This window comes from Symsagittifera roscoffensis, chromosome 2, assembly GCF_963678635.1.
Source record: "Symsagittifera roscoffensis chromosome 2, txSymRosc1.1, whole genome shotgun sequence".
NCBI lineage: Eukaryota > Metazoa > Xenacoelomorpha > Acoela > Convolutidae > Symsagittifera > Symsagittifera roscoffensis.
The window spans coordinates 7813031-7835249 of record NC_087063.1 but is presented as its reverse complement, the minus strand read 5'-3'; the positions used below and the strand labels follow the sequence as shown (position 1 = coordinate 7835249).

The following is a 22219-nucleotide window of genomic DNA, read 5'->3' as shown; positions in this document are numbered from 1 at the left end:
CTTGAAAAACCGTTCAAAAATCACCGCAAGAAATGAGCGGTGTTTGAGCGGTTTTTTAAGCAAGATTTGAGCGGCTTGAGCGGTTTTTCTAAAAAAACCACCTAAACCGCTCAAACCGCTCAAATCTTGCTGGAAAACCGCTCTAACCGCCCATATCTTGAGCGGTTTTTGAGCGGGATCTCGACCCAGGGGACCAAAACGCCATTGCGGCGACCAGGACTAAATCATCTAAATTAGATGATTAGATGGTTTATTTAATTAGCTCCAGGTGGTGGCTTTTTGGCTGAATTAGGGGCAAAATACGCTTCTCTATAGCTAGAAGTTTGGGATTGAAATAGACCATAGATAAGAAGGTTAGAGGCTTGAAGTGATATAGCTATCCTTGAAAATGACCTTTCTTAGCCAGGAGAAACTGGAATAATAACGAGGTAAAAACTCCTTGGGGAGTTGTGTATTTAATTATTGCTTGGATTAGGGATGAACCTTGTATTTGCACAACTCAGCTAGAGTTACCTATTCTGAACTCGGCTTTTAGGATCAGTAACGTCAGATAAATCATTTTGTTAGGGTTTTGTTTAAAGCTAACGAAAATAAAACGCAGGACTTGTAGAGATGAACATAACTCAAAGTTTGAGAGAAAACAAAATCAAAAAAAGTCTGATGTAAAAAAGTCTCAGCTAAGTGACTAATTAACTCAACTGGTGATTCAACGAGATAGTTGACTTGGATTGACACAAAGATAGATTCCGGTTAGTTATATTTGGAGTGTTCCTAATGGAAAGGATTAGTTAGTTAGTTAGTTAGTTAGTTAGTTAGTTAGTTAGTTAGTTAGTGGTGCGACCCGAAGTTAGATATCGGGTGAGATAATATGCGTGAGCGAATTGAACTAAGGAGCTAGCGAGTTTGGATTCCAGTCAAGCGAGGACCGACGAGCGATTGTATCTATGTTGTGATTGATCGAACGAGAGGCGAGCTTTTCTGTAGAAGCATCGTACTAATTAGTTAGCTCATCACTGGCCTTGTAAGCTACATTTGTTTTTCTTGAATGTTTTGTTAAATACATATTCCTCACAAGCTTTATTGGAACAATTAGAAAAATTGAGAAGCGAAAAAGAGCAACTAACGGGGGAAGCTTCAAAACGGTTTGATTTGAGCCCATCAAGACCATCAATTCAATTTTTCGGGTTTGTGGATAATACTGTGATTCAATCCACAGCAATAGAACTGAATAAAGGGGGAGAGTCCGTGGCGACTCTGGGTTGCGATAAGTGACTTACAGGAGAGAACCCTTGCCCTCGAAATCTACAAATAGTGAAATTGCTCACTAAATCCGAACATGAGCATAACCTTTTCGGGATTGTGGATAGTATTGTGACTCAGTGTCTCGCGATTCAGTGCTGTATAAAATGGAAAATATCTGCTATGAGTCGCGATAAGTCACTTAAAAAAAGAAATCTGGAAATCTGCTAAAATTGGGTTCATTCAGAAGCGTCCATGAAAGAAGTAGGATAAGATGAACTGATTTTGACCCAGACACCTTTGGGGGAGGGTTAAAGAGATCCACTTATGTTTATGTCAAGAGGATTTTAAAATTTCGATTGCTATAAACGTCCAAGTCAACCTTTTGGGTTCAGTTGTTTCCACAGTTTGAGAAGTCTGGGTGACAAACTCCGAACACGACAGCGAACAGAATGATGACAATGAGAACTGTAATGATGGCGACCCAGAGTTTGATGTTTTTCCAGAAAAAATGCTGTCGCACCCTCCGGCTCGTCTGGCGGAATGACTGCGACTGTAATAAAAAGACAAACAATTAATAAATTACTTTAAAAAGCTAAAAACTTGCAAATTTTAACCAAATGTTCAATTATTTTATTTAAACATCAGTTAAATTCAGCCTGTTAGAAAAAAAGTTGTGGTTAAAAGTACCATTTTGGATGCTCTCATTGATTAAAAACTGACTTAATTTTTCCTAACTACAGATGGATGGTATCATGGAAACTCTGTAAAACGTAGTGCTGTAATTGTAAAAAGTTAATCAAACTGTACAAGCTGATGACCGCAAGTCAGACAGCCTGGAAGCGAAGCAATATCACCCCAACTCACCCCTATTTTAGGGCATATAATTTGGTGGGGTGGGGGCTGAAATGGGAACGAAACAAAAAGTGTATTATCTGAATAATGCAAGTTACGTACTGAAGCAGTTGTAAAAACTTTGATTTATACAATATATACTAATATTGGCGCCAATTTATACTAATATTGAGGGGGGAGCACGCGCCAAAAAAACGCAATTTTTTGGTCAAACTTTTTTAAAAAGTGCCTAAAAACGAAAACAAGGAATTTTTAGTGCTTTGGGAGCGCTTGAAAAAATTACCTAATTTGGTCGACCTAAAAAAACCCCCTCGAGGAAATCCTAGATTCGCCCCTGGTTCTAATTATTTTTATTTTTTTTTCGATGAAAGTAGGAGAAGGAGATATCATTTCGATCATTGTATTTTTTTGTAAAAAAAATATTTGCGCAGATGTAACTACATAACTCAGCTCAAAAGTGAAAAAAATAAGAGTCCTAAGTTAGTATGAGCTGTTTATGTTGTGTATGTTTTTTTCTACCATTGGACGCTTTTTTATTCAATCAACTTGTACTGAAAATCGAAGTTGTTTTGATTTACTCCTGTAAATTATAAAACTACCACCGAAGTTTTTGTACAAATTCTTTCCTGTTTTTCCATGTTTTGACTCAACGGGCTTCATCCTGTAATATGTCGGTTTTTTTGACTCGTCATTGAAAAGACAAAAATGTATATTAATGCTTTTTCATTCGGAGGAAGGATTAAACGTTCAGATTCTAACTTTTTTTGGCTCATTGTTGGTATATTCAATTTTGTCTGCTCTTTACAGCTGGACAAAATTTGCGTTCCTCAAACGAACATTTTTGTGATATAAAACACTAAAGTTTTTGGGTTTTATTGATGATTTTTTGTATTTCTAGCTTTCTGATTTTTCTTTTGGCTAGTTGTCATGCCATTTTATATCTCAATTGGCTCGAAGCTCCCTTTTGACTCTGTAAGTCTGAATTTAGGCTTCAGTTTGTCAAAACTCTAGTAAATTTAATGCAAAGTAAAATTCTTTACGCTAAAGCATTGTTTTTGGTTCAGCGAAGTGAAACAAAATTTGGATAATGAAATGAAACAAAAGTTGCATCTGATAACGGTTTTTTGAAGGCAAATGTTTTGAGGTTGAAAAATAGAGAATTATTTCAGTGGTTTATTGAAAACTTTTGATTTGTTTCACTAAGAGTGCGAAGCTCTGCTTAACCTACATATAAAAAATAAACATGGAAACAAAAATTCTTGTTTTGGAGCAAAATACTGATTAATTCGACTGTTATTTAAGCAAAACAAGTTAACATATTTCGATTTTTTTCAAAAAAAAATTTTTTCCAAGTGTTTGTATTTCCACTCGTATTTTCAATTTAAAATGCTATAAGTTGTGCAATTTGTTGATACGATTAACATTTAAGTCATAATTCAGTTTGGAACTATTCGTTTCACCGTGAGCACTACTGTAAGGCTGACTTTCTAATTTGATAAACTAATGGAGCGTGTGCTAGTTATCTCATCAACATAGTAACTGGTTACCCATCAAAGTAAACCCTCAGAGTTTCAATCCCTCATACTTAAGATTTAACAGCCGATAGTGATTTTTTTAGCTGATTATCAAATCCTTAGATGTTATGACGATGTTATACAAACAGTTCCGCAAAAACTTCTAGTTCCGAGAACAATTATTCATTCTCAGCACAATTCGATCATTCTCAGCACAATTACACCAAAATTTTCCACAAATTTTAGAAGAATAACAGCAGCGGAAGCATGAAAAAAAAATTGTTTTTTAAAAATGGAACAATAATTATGTAATCAATTTCAACGGTAAATTAAAAAAAACCTAATTACAAAAACGACTTCTCGTATATCAGGGCCAGGCCTTGAACTTTCTGACTGACGCGTAAGATGTGTCGAATAAAGCTTCGTATAAAAATGGTAATAACTCACAAATTTTAACAAAAACATTGAACATCAACTAAAACAGACTTTTTTTTACGAAACTAAAACGAACAATTAGCTTAGATCGGTTTACTTGCCACACAAACTATTCCCCGTATCCAATAAAAGTTTTCAAACTTGTTCGAACTTTTATTTAGATAACAGAAACTACTCATGGAGAAGCTATCTATTTCTCATCTAATGGAAACAAAAATATTCTTAGAAAAATAACCTGAAATCAGTTCACTGTACAATCTATTTGAGATAAACATTGATTCTACATGCTTTGAGTATAAACAATAGTCAATTATTACTTGATATAACCATTGTTGCTTCGAATTATTGTTCCGACTTTCGATACGATAGTAACGGAATATTTGTGCTCGGGGTGGTTTTTTTTCTTCAGACCAATTTCGACTTTTTAACTAGCCATTTTTGACGGATTTTTTTTATCATTCAAAACGTATTGTTGTCCTGAGCTCAAATTTGAAAAGATATTTTGCCTGTGATCATTTTTTGTCAAGTTATGGGGGTTTAAAAATTGCCATTTTGGCCAATTTGAGACAATTAAAGCGCGATATATTTCGCGCTATTAACGCGTGAGCGGAGAGTTAATCCGTCTTGAAAATCGTTCCAAATTGGTTGAAAGAAGCTTATTTGCCATAATTGATTTGTTACAAGGAGCGAAATCTATTGTTCTGTACTTTATATGGCGTGTGGGGTAATGATTTTCATAAAAAAAATTCAAATTTAAGAAAAAAAAATTCATTTTTTTTTTCTTACATTTAATTTTTTAATGTTATTACTGCTCCATAAAACCTTAAAAGGCAGTCGGAACATTCAGGGCTTCGCCCTGATACGAGCAGTCTTGTTATGATAAGACTCTTCTTGTGGTAGTTTCATGTGACTGAGTGGTTAACGCTTCTATCTAGTTAAAGTAAAATTGGGTGCTCAAATCTCAACTGGAGATTTTTTCATAGGAACCGGGAACCGGTCAAGGCTTAACTTTATTCTAATTGAAACTTCAGTTTAAAATTAAACAAGACTGCTCGTATCAAAGCAAAGCCCCGAATGTTCCGACTGCTTTTCAAGGTTTATGGAGCAGCAGTAATAGCATTAAAAAATTAAGAGAAAATTTTTTTCTTCTAAAATTTGAATTTTTTTGAAAATCATCCCCCCACACGCCATATAAAATACAAAAAGAGAGATTTCGTTCCTTCTAACAAATCAATTATGGCAAATAAGCTTCGTTCAACCAATTTGGAACGATTTAAAGGACGGATTAAATCTCGTTTACGCGTTAATAGCGCGAATTATATTGCGCGTTAATTGTCCCAAATTGGTCAAAATGGCAATCTTTGAAACCCCAGAACTTTACGAAAAAAAATCACAGGTAAAATATATTTTCAAATTTAAGCTCAGGAAAACAATAGCTCACGAATAATATTTTGAAAAATCCGTCAAAATGGCTAGTTAAAAAGTCGAAATTTGTCTGAAAAAAAAACCACCTCGAGCAAAAATATTCCGTTAATTTCGTTGCAAAAGTCAGAAAAATAATAGTCGGTGTTAATATCCTTAGCATTGGCGGTACTTAATAGCTGGTTATTGATCAAAATGAACACTTTCAAAATGAACACATTTTATCGCAACAATATTTGCTTCGCAACAATAATTGCGACTTAAGTTGATAAAAAAAGATAGTTCATACTATAACACAAGCTTTGCTTGTGTAATAAAACAAGCAGTGAAGAAAAAAGGTTCAAAATAAAAAGAATACAAGCATTCGATTTATTTTTATTCTTTAGTGTTATGAAAACGTGAAAAAATCTGAAGTAAACCCACCTGGTCGACAAAAACACGATATGAAAGAAATTATTTTTAAATGATTGCTATATTTCAGATTCAGAATCAGCTAAAAGACCTAAGCTATGTGCTCACCCTATGCTGGATACAAACATAATTTAGTACTGCATTTCTGAAGGTAAACTGAAAATAGACACTTTACAACTTACAATTAAAAAAATAAATGAAATAAAATAAAATGAATTTTTTTTCTAAAGTTTGAAATTTTTTATGAAAATCATCCCCCCACACGCCATATAAAGTACAAAAAGATAGATTTCGTTCCTTGTAACAAATCAATTATGGCAAATGAGCTTCGTTCAACCAATTTGGAACGATTTATAAGACGGGTTAAATCTCCGCTTACGCGTTAATAGCGCGAATTATATCGCGCGTTAATTGTCCCAAATTGCTCAAAATGACCAAAAAGGCAATCTTTAAACCCTCATAACTTCACGAAAAATGATCACAGGTGAAATATCTTTTCAAATTTAAGCTCAGGATAAGAATATCTTTTGAATGATATAAAAATTCCGTCAAAAATGGCTAGTTAAAAAGTCGAAATTTGTCTGAAGAAAAAAAAACCCACCCCGAGCACAAATATTCCGTTACTTTCGTACCGAAAAACGGAACAACAAGACTGCTCGTATCAGGGCAAAATCCTGAATGTTCCAACTGCCTTTTAGGGTTTATGGAGCAGCAGTAATAACATTAAAAAAATTAAATGAAATAAAATAAAATGAAATTTTTTTTTTCTAAAATTTGAAATTTTTAATGAAAATCATCCCCCCACACGCCATATACAGTACAAAAGTATAGATTTCCCTCCTTGTAACAAATCAATTATGGCAAATAAGCTTCGTTCAACCAATTTGGAACGATTTATAGGACGGATTATATCTCCGCTTACGCGTTAATAGCGCGAATTATATCGCTCGTTAATTGTCCCAAATTGGTCAAAATGGCAATCTTTAAACCCTCATAACTTTACGAAAAATAATCACAGGTGAAATATTTTTTCAAACTTAACCTCAGGACAACAATACCTTTTAAATGATACAAAAAAAATTCCGTCAAAAATGGCTAGTTTAAAAGTCGAAATTTGTCTGAAGAAAAAAAAACCCACCCCGAGCACAAATATTCCGTTACTTTCGTTGAAAGTCGGAACAAAAAAAACACATTTAAGAAAATCCCTGTTTTATAATACTAATTTATGAAGAGTTTCTGGCCAGACTTAAGATGAGAGGTTCAGTACTTCTCTCCAGAAATGAAGATTTAGTTTGAAAATTTAGGTCGCGTTCAGCAACAAACGTAAAATCTTCACAGCACGCGTAAAATTAGTCCGGAGCTGCGACGAATTAAATATTTTTCTGAAAACAGCAGTTCAAAAAATGGAAATTAATTATTGTTTTAGACTTGACCGAAAGTAGTCGATGTCCTAATTGGGTAAGAAATTTATTTTTAAAAATTATCAAATTGAATGCCATAACTTGACTGAAAAAAGAAAACCTCTTCAACTATAACTATTATGCATCTTCTGCGAGTTATGATAGATACCTAGCAATAAATATGATCTTAACGCAAGGTATCAAAAACAAGGGATCGCTGCTATTATATTTAAAATTGTTAGCTTTATTTCGTCAAAAGAATGCTTTTTTTTTATTATTTTGTATCAATAACTTCATTGAAAAGTTAACTGTCTATCAGGGACTCAAATCTTACATCAAAGTTAGAATTTATCGGCCAATTTTAGCCTCATTAAGTTATTCGATTGCCTTTTATTCATTTGCACACAAAAAGCAAAATAAATCACATGTTTTGGAGTTATAATTTTCTAACTATCATGCAGTCATTAATTTTCAATTTCATTTCAAGTGATACTAAATTTCAAAAATTGCAAATATAACTTATTTTTTTTGCGTTTTGAGAGTTTTGGTGGCATAATTATCCTATTCTTGAAAAACTCTAATGTATTTTTTCAAATTTTCCAAAGATGTTTCAGATCCTTTGAAGGGTGATATCTATTCAATTTTTGAAACAAAACATCATAATGTTGTCAACTTCAAGATACCATGAGCATTCTTGCGATCGTTTAACATATACGATTTACCGGTGCCTTCATGATTAAAATCAAAGACTTTTGCTCTTTTAAGCGACTTTGTGGCGGCTAGAAAAGTCATAAAATTTTCAAACTTCGCTCTCTTAAACATCGCGATGAGATCCTCAAATTGTTTTAATGCTAAGAGTCTTGTAAAAACTTTTAATTTACGCATCTAAATGCTACATTTATTAAAACAACAACTTCGTACCTTTTAAAAATGAAACGTGTTTGTGGTAATATTTGAACTGTAATAAAAACTAATTAACACGAAGCTAAGTAATGATATCAAACATCAGTAAACTGATGGTTCCAGCATATGATATTCAGTTTTGAAGTATAACCGTTAAAGCTAGTAACTTTTCAAAGATACATAACATCGCCGCTGTTTTTGTTCACCAATTGATCATTTTTAGGGTAGTTTTGGATGTTTCCTTGCTTCAAGTTCCTATTAGTCGGCAAGGCTATTTCATCATCTGTTACGTCAAACCACGGTCGGTGGTTTTGATTGCTTGACGCGCATGAATTCGGTCTGTCTTCGACTACAAGTGACGAAACGTTTCCTTGATAACTTCTATGCGCATGATTTTGATTGATTGACTTTGCGCCACGAATTGAGGCTTGGCTAGATGAAACTTGGATTTCGTTGTTGCATTGAAAGCCCTCGTCCACTGAAAATTCTTCATGTGGTGTCTGAAATTTCGAGTTCCTGGATTTGTCGCCCCCTTGCGACTTCGATCGTAACCTCGCATGATTAACATCAGATGAACTCATCATTGAATCGTTTAAATTAGCGGTCATTCCATTTCGCACGCATTGACGTTTATTTTGCTGAAAAATTTCAGACCCGTTTGAAACACTAAATTTTGGGATCCCGTTGGACATCGAGGATCCCTGAACTCTTGAATTCGAAGAGTTTTCAGTAGGAGTAAGAGTCCGGACTTCTTGGCATCTGGATCCAAGCGATTTTAGCATAGTCGTCGTCTCGAACATTTGTTGCTGCAAGTTCTGGTCACAAATAACTTCAACTCCTGATAGACTTGATCTTGTTTTCTCGATAATATCAGACAAATCTTCTTTTATCGAATTAAGCTGCTCTAATGTCGCGTTATTTCGCTTGTTTACTGCTAAAGACTCAAATGCCGAGTTTAGATTAGTCTGCAAGTTCATATTTTCTGCTCTGAAATGGTCTAGCTTATCGGTTAGACTCAAAACTTCCTCTTTCTTTTGTTGAGCTTTATCTGCTAGTTGCAAAATGTCAGCGATAGCTTGATTAGAGTTTCTGAATGCTAAATCTATAGGAGTTTCGCCTAACTTGTTTCTCCTTGAAATTGTCATATCTTCTTTGATTAGCGTCAACACGACATCTAAATAACCCGAGGAAGCGGCATAATGCAAGCAGTTATTGTTATTTTCGTCGATCATAGCTTCCAAGTCATAAGACGCTCGCGGATTGAGGAGTTTTTGAAGGTTTTCACTTAGGCCAAACTTGCATGCTGTTAAAACAGGATGAAGGCCCTCAGATGGTGATTGAGAGGACTGGGGACTTGTCAGCGCCGGCTGGGAGTCGACACCTCCCGAACTCGACGTTACAATACTTCCCGAGTAGCGATGTGGAGGCACGCGAGACGCTCCCGTCGGCAAAACATCATTGTAGTCCCGTTGGTATCTTCGCTCCTCGGATATCTTATGATCAGTTGAATGTCGCCTCGGATTCACACGTGAGCTTGGAAAGGTTTCGTAATCCGCGAAGCGATTTGTTGCACTACCGGACCGGGTTCCCATTTTTGGGACCGGTCGAGAGGGATTGCAAGGGAAGGGGTACATTGTGCTTCTCGACACATGTGAGTTCTGAACACTATAATTCACAACTGGAGACTGATTTTGGTAAGACGCTGAGCTGGAGTTACTATAACTGTGTGTTGTTGCGGTTCTCCCGCTACTTGCTAGACGTTCCCCTGAGCTTCTGAACCCGTTTGAACTTGGCTGTTCGCCGGAAGTTGTACTCATTTGTTCATTTAGCTCTTCAAGATACTTGCTGTATTGATCTGAGGTAGCCGATGATGATAAGGAAGAATCTTTGAGACAGCTCTTGCTTGGAGGTTTTCTGTTGAACCGATTCAAAATTTTCCTCTTTTCACTCTCAGAGCTGCTATCTTTTTCGCTTTTCCCTAGCCTCGGGCTGTTGTTGTCTTTACTACTATTGCTTTGACGGGACGGATTCAAGTGTTTCAAAATTCCTCTTTCCTTTCTGGGCAGGTCTTTTGTCGAATCGTCGACGAACATGACACGCGCCGAGTTTTGCTTAGACGTTCCGATTTCGGCTGACGGTTTCGCGCTTTCGTAATTTTCTCGGTTCATTTGATTTGCTTCGAAAAATGAGTTTTTAAATGAACTTGAGTTCTGTGAGGACGAAAATCCAGAAGAAAGCGAGTCTTTTTTACTCGTAGAGGGCCGATTGCTTAAGTCAAAACCAATACTCGTGGGTTTAGAAATCGATGGATTTCTTGGATTAAAAACTGCGGTTTGCTTGGAAATATTTGCAGCTGAAGATAAGTTGTCCAAAAGTAATTCAGGATCTGGTCTTGCGTTTTGGGAGCTTCGTGGAATCAGGGAAGAGTTCGGTCGATTTTGGGACATGATTGCAATTGGGATGATTTCAATTTGAAGGGATGATTATCAACTGAAATAAAAAACATTATTTTCAAAAAAGGTGCAAAACTTCAATACTTTTGGCAGTTCGATGATTTTAAACTAGCATGCCGTTAAAACTTATTATGGCTATAAATCTATCATTTTTCAATAAACTGATTGCTAACTTCGCGTGAATTGAGTCAGATTATTAATCGGATTGAATTGTTAGCGCAGAGATCATTGCTCTTACCAAGTCTCAAGAAACCGTTCAAGAAAAACCGACTGAGAAGTAACATTTTTTGACATTATACGAACAATGCAAATGAAAGCTTGAAACTAATACATTTTACCGCTTTTAAGTCTGCACGGATAAATAACCATTTAATGGCTTTATCTAATGTTTCATCATGCTGCTGCTTTTTTAGTTGATACCAATATTGTTCACCTGACATTAATATGACGGCCAGTTTAAATGTGAAGAAATCTTATTCAATTATTCATTATTTGAGTAAGCAAAAAAATAAACAAAAATCAGCGACAGACAACTAACAAGAACAAAATTGGCAAGTTTTTGGCTAAACTTCTAACTTGGTGTGTAAATTTGTTGAAAAATTGTTCTAGTGGCTGCAAAAGAAATTGAGCAGATTTGAAGCAAATAAACCAAGATTAGTTGCAAACATAATATCAGAACTCAAAGGTTATAACTAATTTTGATTTGAGGTTGGAATAATTGCCAAAAAAAGTTGTCGATCTGCATCACATACTTATTCATTTACGACACAAAAGTGCTCTGTTTGCAAAAGTGGCTAGCGCCTCCGCCCGTTAAACTTCTCAAAATAGTTACAAGTTTACTAACCATAAAAACATAACAAGCGTTCAGGCATGCATCAACAGTTAGAGGAAATCTTTACAAGAAAATTGAGGCTTTTACTCTCTAATCCGTTTGTTTTCAAATAAGTTTTTCCACAAAACGTTTACTACAAAAAAAAACAACGTTTTTTTTATTATTCGTGGGCAAATCATCTCAGCTGCCCTGTATATAAAGTGGCTACTCTGTATAAAACAATCCGCAGTACATTTTGCAGCAACTGAAGTTTTTCTCAGACATACGAAATCAATTTTTTTTCTTAAGTTGTGAAACACACTATCAGCCAGAAAAATGTGGTAAACTAAAACCAATAGATGAACCAGAAAAAATTTTGTCTTTTTTGATCAAACGCAGAAAATTAATACCTCATTTTAAAACTTTTTGAATTTCAAGAAACTCGTACCAAGAGAAAGCTGCGTCAAGGTGTACTGTTCTATCAGCTGGAAAATCTCAAAACCACAATCCACTTTCGAAACCTAAACTCATTCACATTTATGAGCCATTTGTTCTTTTTTTGCGAGTGGAATCAAAAATTCTAACTGGGGTTTTTTTTTACCATTAGCTTAAATAGCAGTGACTCAGCAACCGTGGTACTCTCTACGAAAAAAAATAGGAAAGGCGTTTTTTTTTCATAATTTCCAAGTGTTTTGCACCCGGAACTTGAATAACTTTGTTTTTTTCAGGCGCGTAGTCCTTTTTACGAGGGTAAATTGAAAGTACAAAAAAATTGCATATTTGAGCACTAACAAACGCCTACCGAACTATTAAAAGATTTCACCCAAAACCTGTCAGTGTCGGTTAATCAAAAACGAAGGCAGTAAAATTCCAAAAATAAAACGATCGAAAAACAACCAGACTTGGCAAAGTAAGCATAGCAAAAAGAAGTTGGAGAAAGTTTAAAAAGAAAACAAAAAAACAATGGAAAGTTATTGAAGAAAAATTATATCAGTTTAAAGCTAATTGAACTTCAACAACAGTTGAAAACTTCAATATATTTTTTTTGATTAACATAACTCAATTTAAAAATTCTGAATCTAAGGTTAAATTTTTTACTCCACTGGAAATCTAAACATAGCTAACAGACTGTTGAAAAAGAGTCATGAATGCATGGAAACAAAAAAAGTACTGATGTGTTTCTTGAGAAAGCCTTGAATTTCAAACTTTCGAGTTTTAAAGTGAAAAATAAATGGCTTTAAACCGCTCTAAAATTTGCTTTAGAAATTTGATTTAACTCTCAAGAACAATTTATGATTGACATTGTTTTGATTCAATTTACCCAATTTCATAAAACTGGACCAACAGTTAAAATTTTTCTTTCCCTGGGAAATCTGAATTTCGAAACCAGAAGTTGTTCACTTTTTTTACACTGTTTCAGCTTTTGTGATTTGAGAGCGCAAATAACTTAACTTTTATTTATTGAATTTGAATTGAATTTAAAACATAGGCAACTGACAGTTGGAAAAGAGTAACGAACGCAAGGAAACTGAAAACAAAACTGACTTGTTTTTTCAAGATCTTCAACTTTTGAAATTCGAAGAAAAAAAAACAAGTTGGCCTTGAAGCTCTGTGAACTTAACGAGCAATTTATGATGGACGTTTTTTTGTTTAAATTGATGAAATTTGAGACAATTTTATCAAGTGGTAAAACTTTTACTTCGCTGGAAAAACTGATAATTAATTTCGATTTTGCAAATTACAAGTCGATCACAATTTTCGTAGCCTGTACAATTTGCGATTCGATAGTACAGTTCGCCTTTTTGTAAACAATAGAAATGCACTGAACTTAAAAAGAAATCACGAGTCAAACCGCGAAAAATCAAAATTGAGCGTGAACAAACTTTAAGACTTTTTCCTAGAAAAAAAAACAGAAAAAAAATCATCGCGAGTTATATATGAATCTGAACTACGTTCCTCGACTTTTAAAAAACGGATGTTTTTATGATTATATATAAAGACACTTCTGTTAAATTTAGTTGACTTACACTTTTTCCTCAAAAAAAAATTAAGAAACAAAAAATCACCAATACCTATAAAAGAGTATTCACAATGTTCATGGTTCTTAAGAATCATGATCCACTTTTAAAACTAAATGTATTTTAGATTGTTCCTTGCCTTTTCAGTTTTGTAGTCGGAGTGCGCAATTCACTGCGCAATTCACCTAATTTTTAGCCGATGAGCTTGATCTGAACGCAAAAAGTGCATATACACTTCGTAAAAGTGTATTCGTAAAAGCATTTATATGTTTTAATGCACCTCTGTAGTTGTTAGAGCATTTTAAGACTTTACCTGAAAAAACCCAAAGACCTATATAAGTGAAAATCACTTCGTCTTCTTATGAGGCTACTGATTTACACGTAACTGGTTGTTGGTTTTAGCCACCGATATAAATATATATATTTTTGAAAAGCTTTGAACACAATTTCAACCAATCAACGTCCTTTAAACTCTCAAAACTGACTGCTATTCCCTTGTAACGTATCTCTCCCCCCCCCTTATAAAGAAAGAATTGACCCCCCCTATAAAGAAAGAATCGAACAAATAAGCATATCCGAATTTTGTACCTTGCTATCAACCCCCCTCCCCCCCCCCTATTCAATAGGGGGGAAATAGTTAAAAATATCCATTACTATTGTTACTACTGCTATTGTACCTCGTGATTGAGTTGTGTGGTCCTTTCCTCCAGTGTCTCCAGTCTGTCCCCCCTCTCTATGGCCTTGTCTATGTTGTCCAGCATCACATTCTTCACCTCCTGCACTTTTTCATTCACTGCACTCACACTCCCACTTGACCGACCGTACTCCGTCTAGACAAACCACACGTCAATCAATGTCAGTCAATCAATCAGACACTCAATTGGCGAAGAGTAAAGATTCAAATAAGTGAGGAAACCGAATTTCAGTTTATAAATGCGAATTTTGATTTCTATAAATTAGAATTATTATTAACATTTTCGATTAACGAAGCTGAAAGAAGTTAATTAACCTAAAACTGCTCGTTTTAATCAGAAACTAATTTTGCTTTCAATTGAGAACGTAAAAACCGTGTAAAAAATCTAACAAATGATTGGAACAAACAGAAATATTTAAAAGAGCAAATTACCTATTTCAGAAAATTTTTGCGTGCGAAAGCTAATTTTCAGACAAAAAGACGGGCTCAAGGACACCTAAAAACTCAAATTGGCAGATTGCTCTGTTTAGTTGTTTCTGTCTGTTCCAACTTTTTGATTCTAATTGTTCTAGTTTCTTGTCATGAAAATATCCAAAAAATTGGTTTTAAATATAATTAGTAGCAAAAAGTTCGGACAGACAAAAATAATTTAAAAGAGCAAATGACTTTTTTCTGCCAATTTTAGCATGCAAAAGCTAATTTTTTGGACAGAAAGTATGTCTCAATGTCATCTGAACTTTTAAATTTACATGCAAAAATTGCTTAAAATTGGTAGATTGCTCTTTTTATTTATTTCTGTCTTTCCGAACTTATTGCAACTCTGTATATATAATAAAGTAGCCGATTGAGCAAAAACAGACTAAGATCAGAAAAAATACCATAAATTATTGAATTATACGGGAAAACGAGCAATCGAATGAAGTTTCATACCACCCAGCAGCATATATCTAATTGTATCAAGCTCGAAAAAATTTACAAACAAAGAAAATAGTGACCACCACAGACTCGTCAACGTGTGTCGCAAGCTTCGCAAAAGAGGGTAGGACTCTTTAAAAAATTAAAGCAGGTTATCCAACTTTCTCGCGGAGAAGATTTCTCGTCGCATAATTAACTTCTTTTACTCCGCTTTTTCAAGAAAAAGTTCACGGCGATGCAAAACCTAGCGCGAACAATGAAAAATAGCTAGCATCTTTAGACCCAGAAAAACTGGTAAGTGTTCCAAAATAAACATTGAAACTATGAAAAGGGTAATTCAGATCATTTGCTGACAGAAAGATTTAATTAAAATTTAAAGTAAAGATTGTCCAAAATGGTCCATCAAGTTAAGCTTTTTAGAGGGCAAAAACCTGAATTTGCGTTTAATTTTGTCCATTAGAGTATCTGTAGCCAATTTCACAGATGTTTAAGCTGGAAAGTCTTAATATCTGGTAGGTCTTTAAATATTGATACTTCCAGCAAGGATTTCTGTCGGTCAAAGAAAAAAAAACTTTTAAGCTGGAACTTGTCCTTGGTTTCTATAAGCGGCTCCTCAGAGAGTAAGAACCTGAATTTGGTTTAAGCTGAGTTTAAAAAAAACAGTTTTAAAAAAATCAAGTTTCAACTTTTGCTGAATTGAGATTATTTCAAGATTTTCAAGAAAGTTTTACTTTCAAAATCAAAAAAAAAGAGTGAATAACGTGAGAACAAAACTACCGAGAAAAAATGACAGTTAATTTAATAAAAATCCTTGCAAAAACTGATACGTAATTCGAACGCTAAAACGGAAAACAAAACAATCGAGAACATAAAAATCCAAATTGAAAATCCGGTCGAGTTGATACCAAATAGCAATCAAAATTTTTTAAAACATTGAAATCAAAAGATTGTTCAGACAGAACTCAATTTAAAAAATTGATGTAAAATAAAAACTGCTTGCTACAGCTTTTCCAAATTCGGCGATTTAAAATTATATTCTTCTCTAGGAAAGCTGCTTGTTTAAGTTTTTGCAACTCGTATTTGTCTTGTTGCATAACAGCTGATGAACTTTTTGAAAAATTTAATCTAGGTATGAAATGACAGAGGACAGGCCCATTAGCATGTGTGTCGATAAGCATGCCGATATAAAAGAATTTCAATTGAAAATTCGCTATTTCTCGTTTTGCTTATTTAAGCTTGCAATTTTGAACAGCGTAAACTTAGCCGAATTTTATATTAGGCAAAAACGAAATTTGAACTCTCATAACATACTAATTGGTTTGCGAAAGTATTTGAAATTTTAAGCTAATTTGTTTTTCTTCTGAAAGCTCACTCAGTTAAAGCAAATATCGCATTTCAATAGGCACACATGCTAATCGCTACGCCCCCGAAATTTCGGTAACCTATTTTTACAAAAAGTTTGGTTAATTTGGTAAACGTATTACACATGAAACCGCAAAATTTCTTACTTGTTGATTGTGTGTTATATGCGCAACCTATGCTTTGATTCTTGGTTACGTAATCAGTTTTTAAGTTTCATACCTTCGAAAAAGTTTTTCTAATTGCAGCTGGCATTAATAGCATAGAAAAAGGATCTCAGCAAATTATACAGGTTAGAATACTATAAGCTCGGGCAGTAAACGAAAGCCATTAATTTGTCTTGTCTGAAGTTAATCAAAAAATTAAATTAATGCCTGCAGCTTTTTTAATGTTTTCTGTAAAGTTTATACTTAGAACGTAAATTATATTCAGGGGTTGTTAATATCTTTTGTATCATATTTTGAAACTGGTCAAATAAATTGAAAACATGATCTTTAGTGCGTGAATCTCCTAGCGGACCAGAAAAAATTACCCAATGATTAAGCTTTCTCTAAGTGGAGTTACTGTAAGAAAACAATCAAAAATAATACTTGAAAATCAAAATATTTAACGCAAAAAAAAAAATTGAAAAGCATAAGAAGCAGCAATTTTGAAAAACATCAATCAGCGAAATTGTAAAATCTTGTATCAACTAGCGAATAGATTGAAAAAATAATAACTATGAGTGATACTATTTTAAAAGAAATTTTAAAAATCCATTCGATTTCACGAGATATATGTCTGATGAATAAATGACTTTTAAGCGTGAAGTTATCGAATATTGAAGTTCTATTCGTTATAACCTTGAAGGACGAGAATAATTGAAAGGAAAACTGCTCGGTCCATTACAGTAAGAAAAAACAATTTTTGTTCCAAAATAGTGATAAAAAAAGAGCTGGAGCAAAATAATTATAGATTCAGGTCAGTTTTGCAAAAAATACGAAGATGAAAACCTTTTTTTTTTTAATTTCACAATTTTTGAGTAAACAGCTTTGAATAATTCATAGAATTTTTTAAAAAAATACATTCGATTTCACGGGTATAGGTCCGATGAATAAATGAATTTTCAGTGTGACGTTATCAAATATTGAAGCTGTGATTCTTAGTTACGTAATCTGTAGTTAAGTTTAATGCCTTCAAAAAAATTTTTCTACTTGCAGTGTCATTAATAGCATAGAAAAAGGATCTCAGCAAGTCATACAGGTTAGACTTTTTAAGTCGGGCATTAAAAGATAGCCATAAATTTGTATTATCGGAAGTTCATCAATAAAATTAAAGTTGTCACTGCAGTTTTTTTAATAATTTTGTATAAAATTTTTATTTAGAAATTAATTTACATTCAGGGGTCGTTAATATCTTTTGAATCGTACTTTAAACCTAGTCAAATAAAGGATAGATGCAAGTTTAAACCTAGTCAAATAAAGGATAGATGTAAGTTCGTCAAAAACACAGGAGAATAAAAAATGCGTCAGGCTTTTTCGCCCCAGAATTAAAATTATACTGACCATGAGTTTTTTGAGGACTGGTCTGAATTCATAATTTAATTGAAGTTCTGATGCACTTTGACTTCTGGCGACAAGACTGTCTGATGCATTGAATCTTCTGAGAACCTACAATTGAAAAAACAACGGATTGTGCATTTTTCAAGTAGGGGCGTGTCGGTAAGCATGTGCGTCTATCAGCATGTGATAAGGCTTCAATTAGGTCTTGAAAGGTTTCCATTACTTTGTAAAATTACTAGAGGAATCAAATTATAATTTTCATCAAATCAAAAACTCAGCGCCAAAGTGTGCGCTGTTCCAAAAAGGAAATTAAAACAACTTGTGTCAACTTAATGATTGTCGGTTTTGTCTCCTCTTCCTATGTTTTCTTCCATTTCTAATTGAATATTCTCATGTCTGGCATGTTTGACTAGATTGATTTTTTATCCAGACATACGAAAGTTTACATATTGGTAGACCTATTTTTTTCATCATTTTCGACTATTTTCAATTTTCTTCTCAAGTTTCTCAAGTTTCTTCTCAAGTTTCTCAAGTTTCTTATGTTTGTGTTGTATCGCAAGGGGTGCGTGGCTCCGCATCGCTTCTGTGTTTAACACATAAGTGTCTATATTGGCATGATTTTCTTGAAAAAAAATCAAGAAAAAGATGTGAAAATTTTGGTAGAGCATTTTTATCGACAGCAAAAAAACCGAATTAATTTTTCTGCGGTTTTGACTCTACTTTTGCCAGTTATTTTGTCGTGCTTTGCTTAGGAGTCATGAACGTTGTAAAAACTCTTGTATAAGTCTTGGTAATTTTTTTAAAATTTGTTTAGGAAAAGTCTTAAATTTTGTTCAAGCTAAAGCAAAAAAACCCAAGATGAAAACTTTTTTTTTGATATTTTTTGATTTTTGAGTAAACGTTTTTGAGTAATTCATAAAATTGTTTTTGATTTTTTTAAACTAAAAAATTCTGTACTGCTTCAAACACTTTAAAATCGAAAACGAATTTGCTCTTAATTAATCAAAAAGCAAAAATTTCAATCCATATTTTCTCAATTTTTGCTCCAATTTTGCAAGAAAGTGACTGAATATTTGTGCTTGTTTTGTTTTTTTTTTCTCGAGAAAACTTTTGAGTTTTCGAATAAAAAATGGACATATGGGCATAATTTTTCCAGACCATAGTTTTTCCCAAATATAAATGCCCTGAGTTCGAAGTTTAAAAAAATTGTCTGTGATCCTTTTTCTGCTAAGGTAAAGGGGGTTGAATGTGTGACTAATTCGAAAAGTTAGAGATAATGTGTAGCGTAAAATTGTTCCAAATAACTTCTCAAGGTTCTCAAATAACTCATCAAGGTTCTCATCAAGCCGTTTATACTCTTTTTAAAAACTTTGCCGAATTTAAGACATTTATCTGATAAGCACTCATTTTTTCATTTTTTTCATTAATTTTACCTAATTGGATTTGTGAGTTTTAAAGTTTCGCGACCCAATTCTTGACTAACGTAAAATTTGCTCGACAACGTTTTTAGCCCATTTGCAGATTTTAACGAAATAAAATCTGGTCGCGATTATTCAACTTTATGCCGCAAATTCTGGAAAAAGCCTCGGATCTCGTTTCGCGTTAGTTTAATCCGGCTAATCTTAAACCCTGATGAATAAAATTGAATACAGAGATTGTCGCCCATTTTCTATTATCTTTTCATGGTAAAGAGGGTTCGACTTTCTCAGAAACTTAAAATTATCGGTTTGCCTAAATTGTATCGAGAAAAGTTTTGGCTCACCTCTTCCAAGAATTTGTAGGACTGCTCAACAGAGTAAGACGAGTCTGTGATTGTAATGACTATGATGCTGTCTTTGATCAAGCAGTGCATACGGTAACTAAAACAAGCAAAAAAGCAAATAAATCAAACAAAAACAACAAATTAACCAATTTTTAGCTAATAATTTAATTTGAGTCTACCGATTTGATGACGTTTTTTTCTGCCTGAAATCTGATGCTCATAAATCAATCAACGGTTGGAAATTTTTTCACAGTAAAAACTTATGATAAACATGACTTTCTGTCGTCTCAAATAAAATTTCACTGATAATTTGGTGTCTTGAGGCAAATAGACGTAACGTAAAAAGAATTGGTCATTAGCAAATAAAGACAGTTACAATTTTTACGACGAGTACAACCCAGCTTGACGTAAAATACTTATATGGTGCTCTGGTTTACTTATGATTTTTATTCAATTTTTATACAATGTAACTGAAACCAAAGCTGAAACCAAAGCGAGTTTTTTGCTTTACTAGCACATAAGAACAATCTGAGAAGCTAATTTAAAGTTCATGCGAGTAAAAGCTTTTGTTTTTGACCAATTTTTTGAAAGTTAAGTCATGCTTTTAATCTCTCTTACTATATTTTTCATAAAGCAAGAAAAAATTATGAGCTTTTTATTATTTGTAAAATTATACTGATAGCAAGTTTTTGATAATCAAAGTAAATCAAAAACAAGCAGCGCTGAGTTGTAAAAACCATAAACGAAAACGATCAAAAAACGTGATCAATTGTCTAAGTGAAGTATATATTTTAGCTTTCAGCGTTTTCTGGTAATTTTGATTCATCTGATTTGAAAAGCCCATCAAAATTTCTCAAAAATGAATAATTAGTCTCAAGATCAAAACTTAATAAAAAACTTCGGTAAAAAGTTTAAAACGGTGCAAATTTGGAGATGATTTTATGAAAATAATTTCTGAGCCATTCACTATAAATTAATCCATTTTTCAAGTTCCATCAATTTGGCGTATAAAATTTTCGTGCCATTCAAATAAACAAGACAGCTTATCTTCTTAGCTCGCGGTTTTGTTATAAATTTGGTTGAAAAGCTGGTGTTCGAACAGAAAAGGAATCTGAAATTGGAAATGCCTATTCAAATCTGCCTACCAAACTCTAGTTAGAAAAAAATCGAGCAGATTAGATGCAACATTTCACTGACTTATTTGGACTAGAGCCAGCTTAAGCATTCACGACTTGCACAAAATTTAGCAAAAATTCACGTTCTCTGTCCTAAAAGGAGAAAAAATAGCAATTGCCTTTCAAAATTGCGCCTTTGAAACATCAAAAAACATTGAAATTCTTATTTTTTTAATAGAAAAAATTAGCCTCGAAGATTTTTTGCTTATGATCATAAATATGCACAAGAAGAATTCTTGTATCCAAGTTAAACCCTGAAAGAGTTGACCGCAGTTTTAAAATATCTTAAATCTAATGTTTCCTTTAAACAAAAAATTAAATTTTCAAAACAAAAAAAACTATAACAATTTCAACGTTTGTAAAATTTTTTCTGCCCCGGCAACTCCACATATGTAATGATAAAGTTTGCCTACATTTGCGAATCACTTATGATAATAAGCTTATCTGCGCCGGATTCTCCTGCCACCTACTATATACGCCTATAAAAATTGTAGTTTGAAAACATCTCCTCACCATTTTGACAAACTCTCTCAAACAAATTGAAATCTAGGATTTTTACTTCAATAAAACTCCACAAAGCTCTACTCGGGGCATAAAAACAGTTACGATGGTATGAAAAATCCGTCAAACCAATTGGTTAAGGCCGAAGTTGATGTTGATCTTGGGAAAAGACGCCGGTGTGAAACATTTCGACCCTTTCCTCGGAAATCAGAAAAGCAAATTTGTTAAGAATTAGGAATAGCTGAGCAAACCATTGCATTCCTTGAAAAAAAAAAACAAAAAACAAAATTGAATATTTTGCTTGAAACCTAAACAATGATTTTTTTACTACTAAAAATTCTTTTTTAGCAGAAATCATTTCAACGAAACAAAGTTTGACTCTTCAGGCCATAAAAACTACAGTTTTAGGATTTTTTTGGAATTATAAATATTTTCAAAAGTTTATAATTTTAGCAGATTTAGAAAAACTCAAACTCTGGTTAACTATATGTAATTGATTAATTTATTTGTCGACCAGCTTTTCATTTCATATACAACTAAGATTTTATCTTTTAAAAAGGTTTAGATTTGCGTTTTTGGGTTGAGATTGTTCGCGTGATCTGTTTGATTTACAAGAGTGAGATCATTTAAATAGAATAGTGATTGTGATTTTGATTCCCAATCGAAACATTGAAGATTTATGTGAAAATTGAAAATCAATTTTTTTGGACAAACAAGGTTGTTTTGCCGACCATTAGAAATGGGAAATAACTTTGTCTTTGGGTGAGTTTAAGTTTTTTCTTTGTTTGTTTTTCATGGAGGGAGCCAAAAT

The 22219-nt window shown here is 33.5% G+C and overlaps 1 protein-coding gene across 2 annotated transcripts in view; it reads right to left on the bottom strand.

Annotated features, from left to right (window-relative positions):
- Window positions 1–1479: 1479 nt before the first annotated feature.
- Window positions 1480–22219, bottom strand: part of LOC134839551 (vesicle-associated membrane protein 7-like) — a 25227-nt gene continuing 4487 nt past the window's right edge. Inside the window, exons 3-6 of one of the 2 annotated variants that reach the window (XM_063855141.1) lie at window positions 19733–19829; window positions 17974–18078; window positions 14139–14291; window positions 1480–1792 (exon numbers count right to left, since the gene is read on the bottom strand). In XM_063855141.1, the coding sequence (XP_063711211.1) occupies window positions 1631–1792; window positions 14139–14291; window positions 17974–18078; window positions 19733–19829 (517 nt within the window). In that variant the 3' untranslated portion in view covers window positions 1480–1630. Of the gene's footprint in view, window positions 1793–10559; window positions 10670–14138; window positions 14292–17973; window positions 18079–19732; window positions 19830–22219 lie in introns of those variants that run through there. The other variant, XM_063855142.1, reaches the window with a different exon arrangement.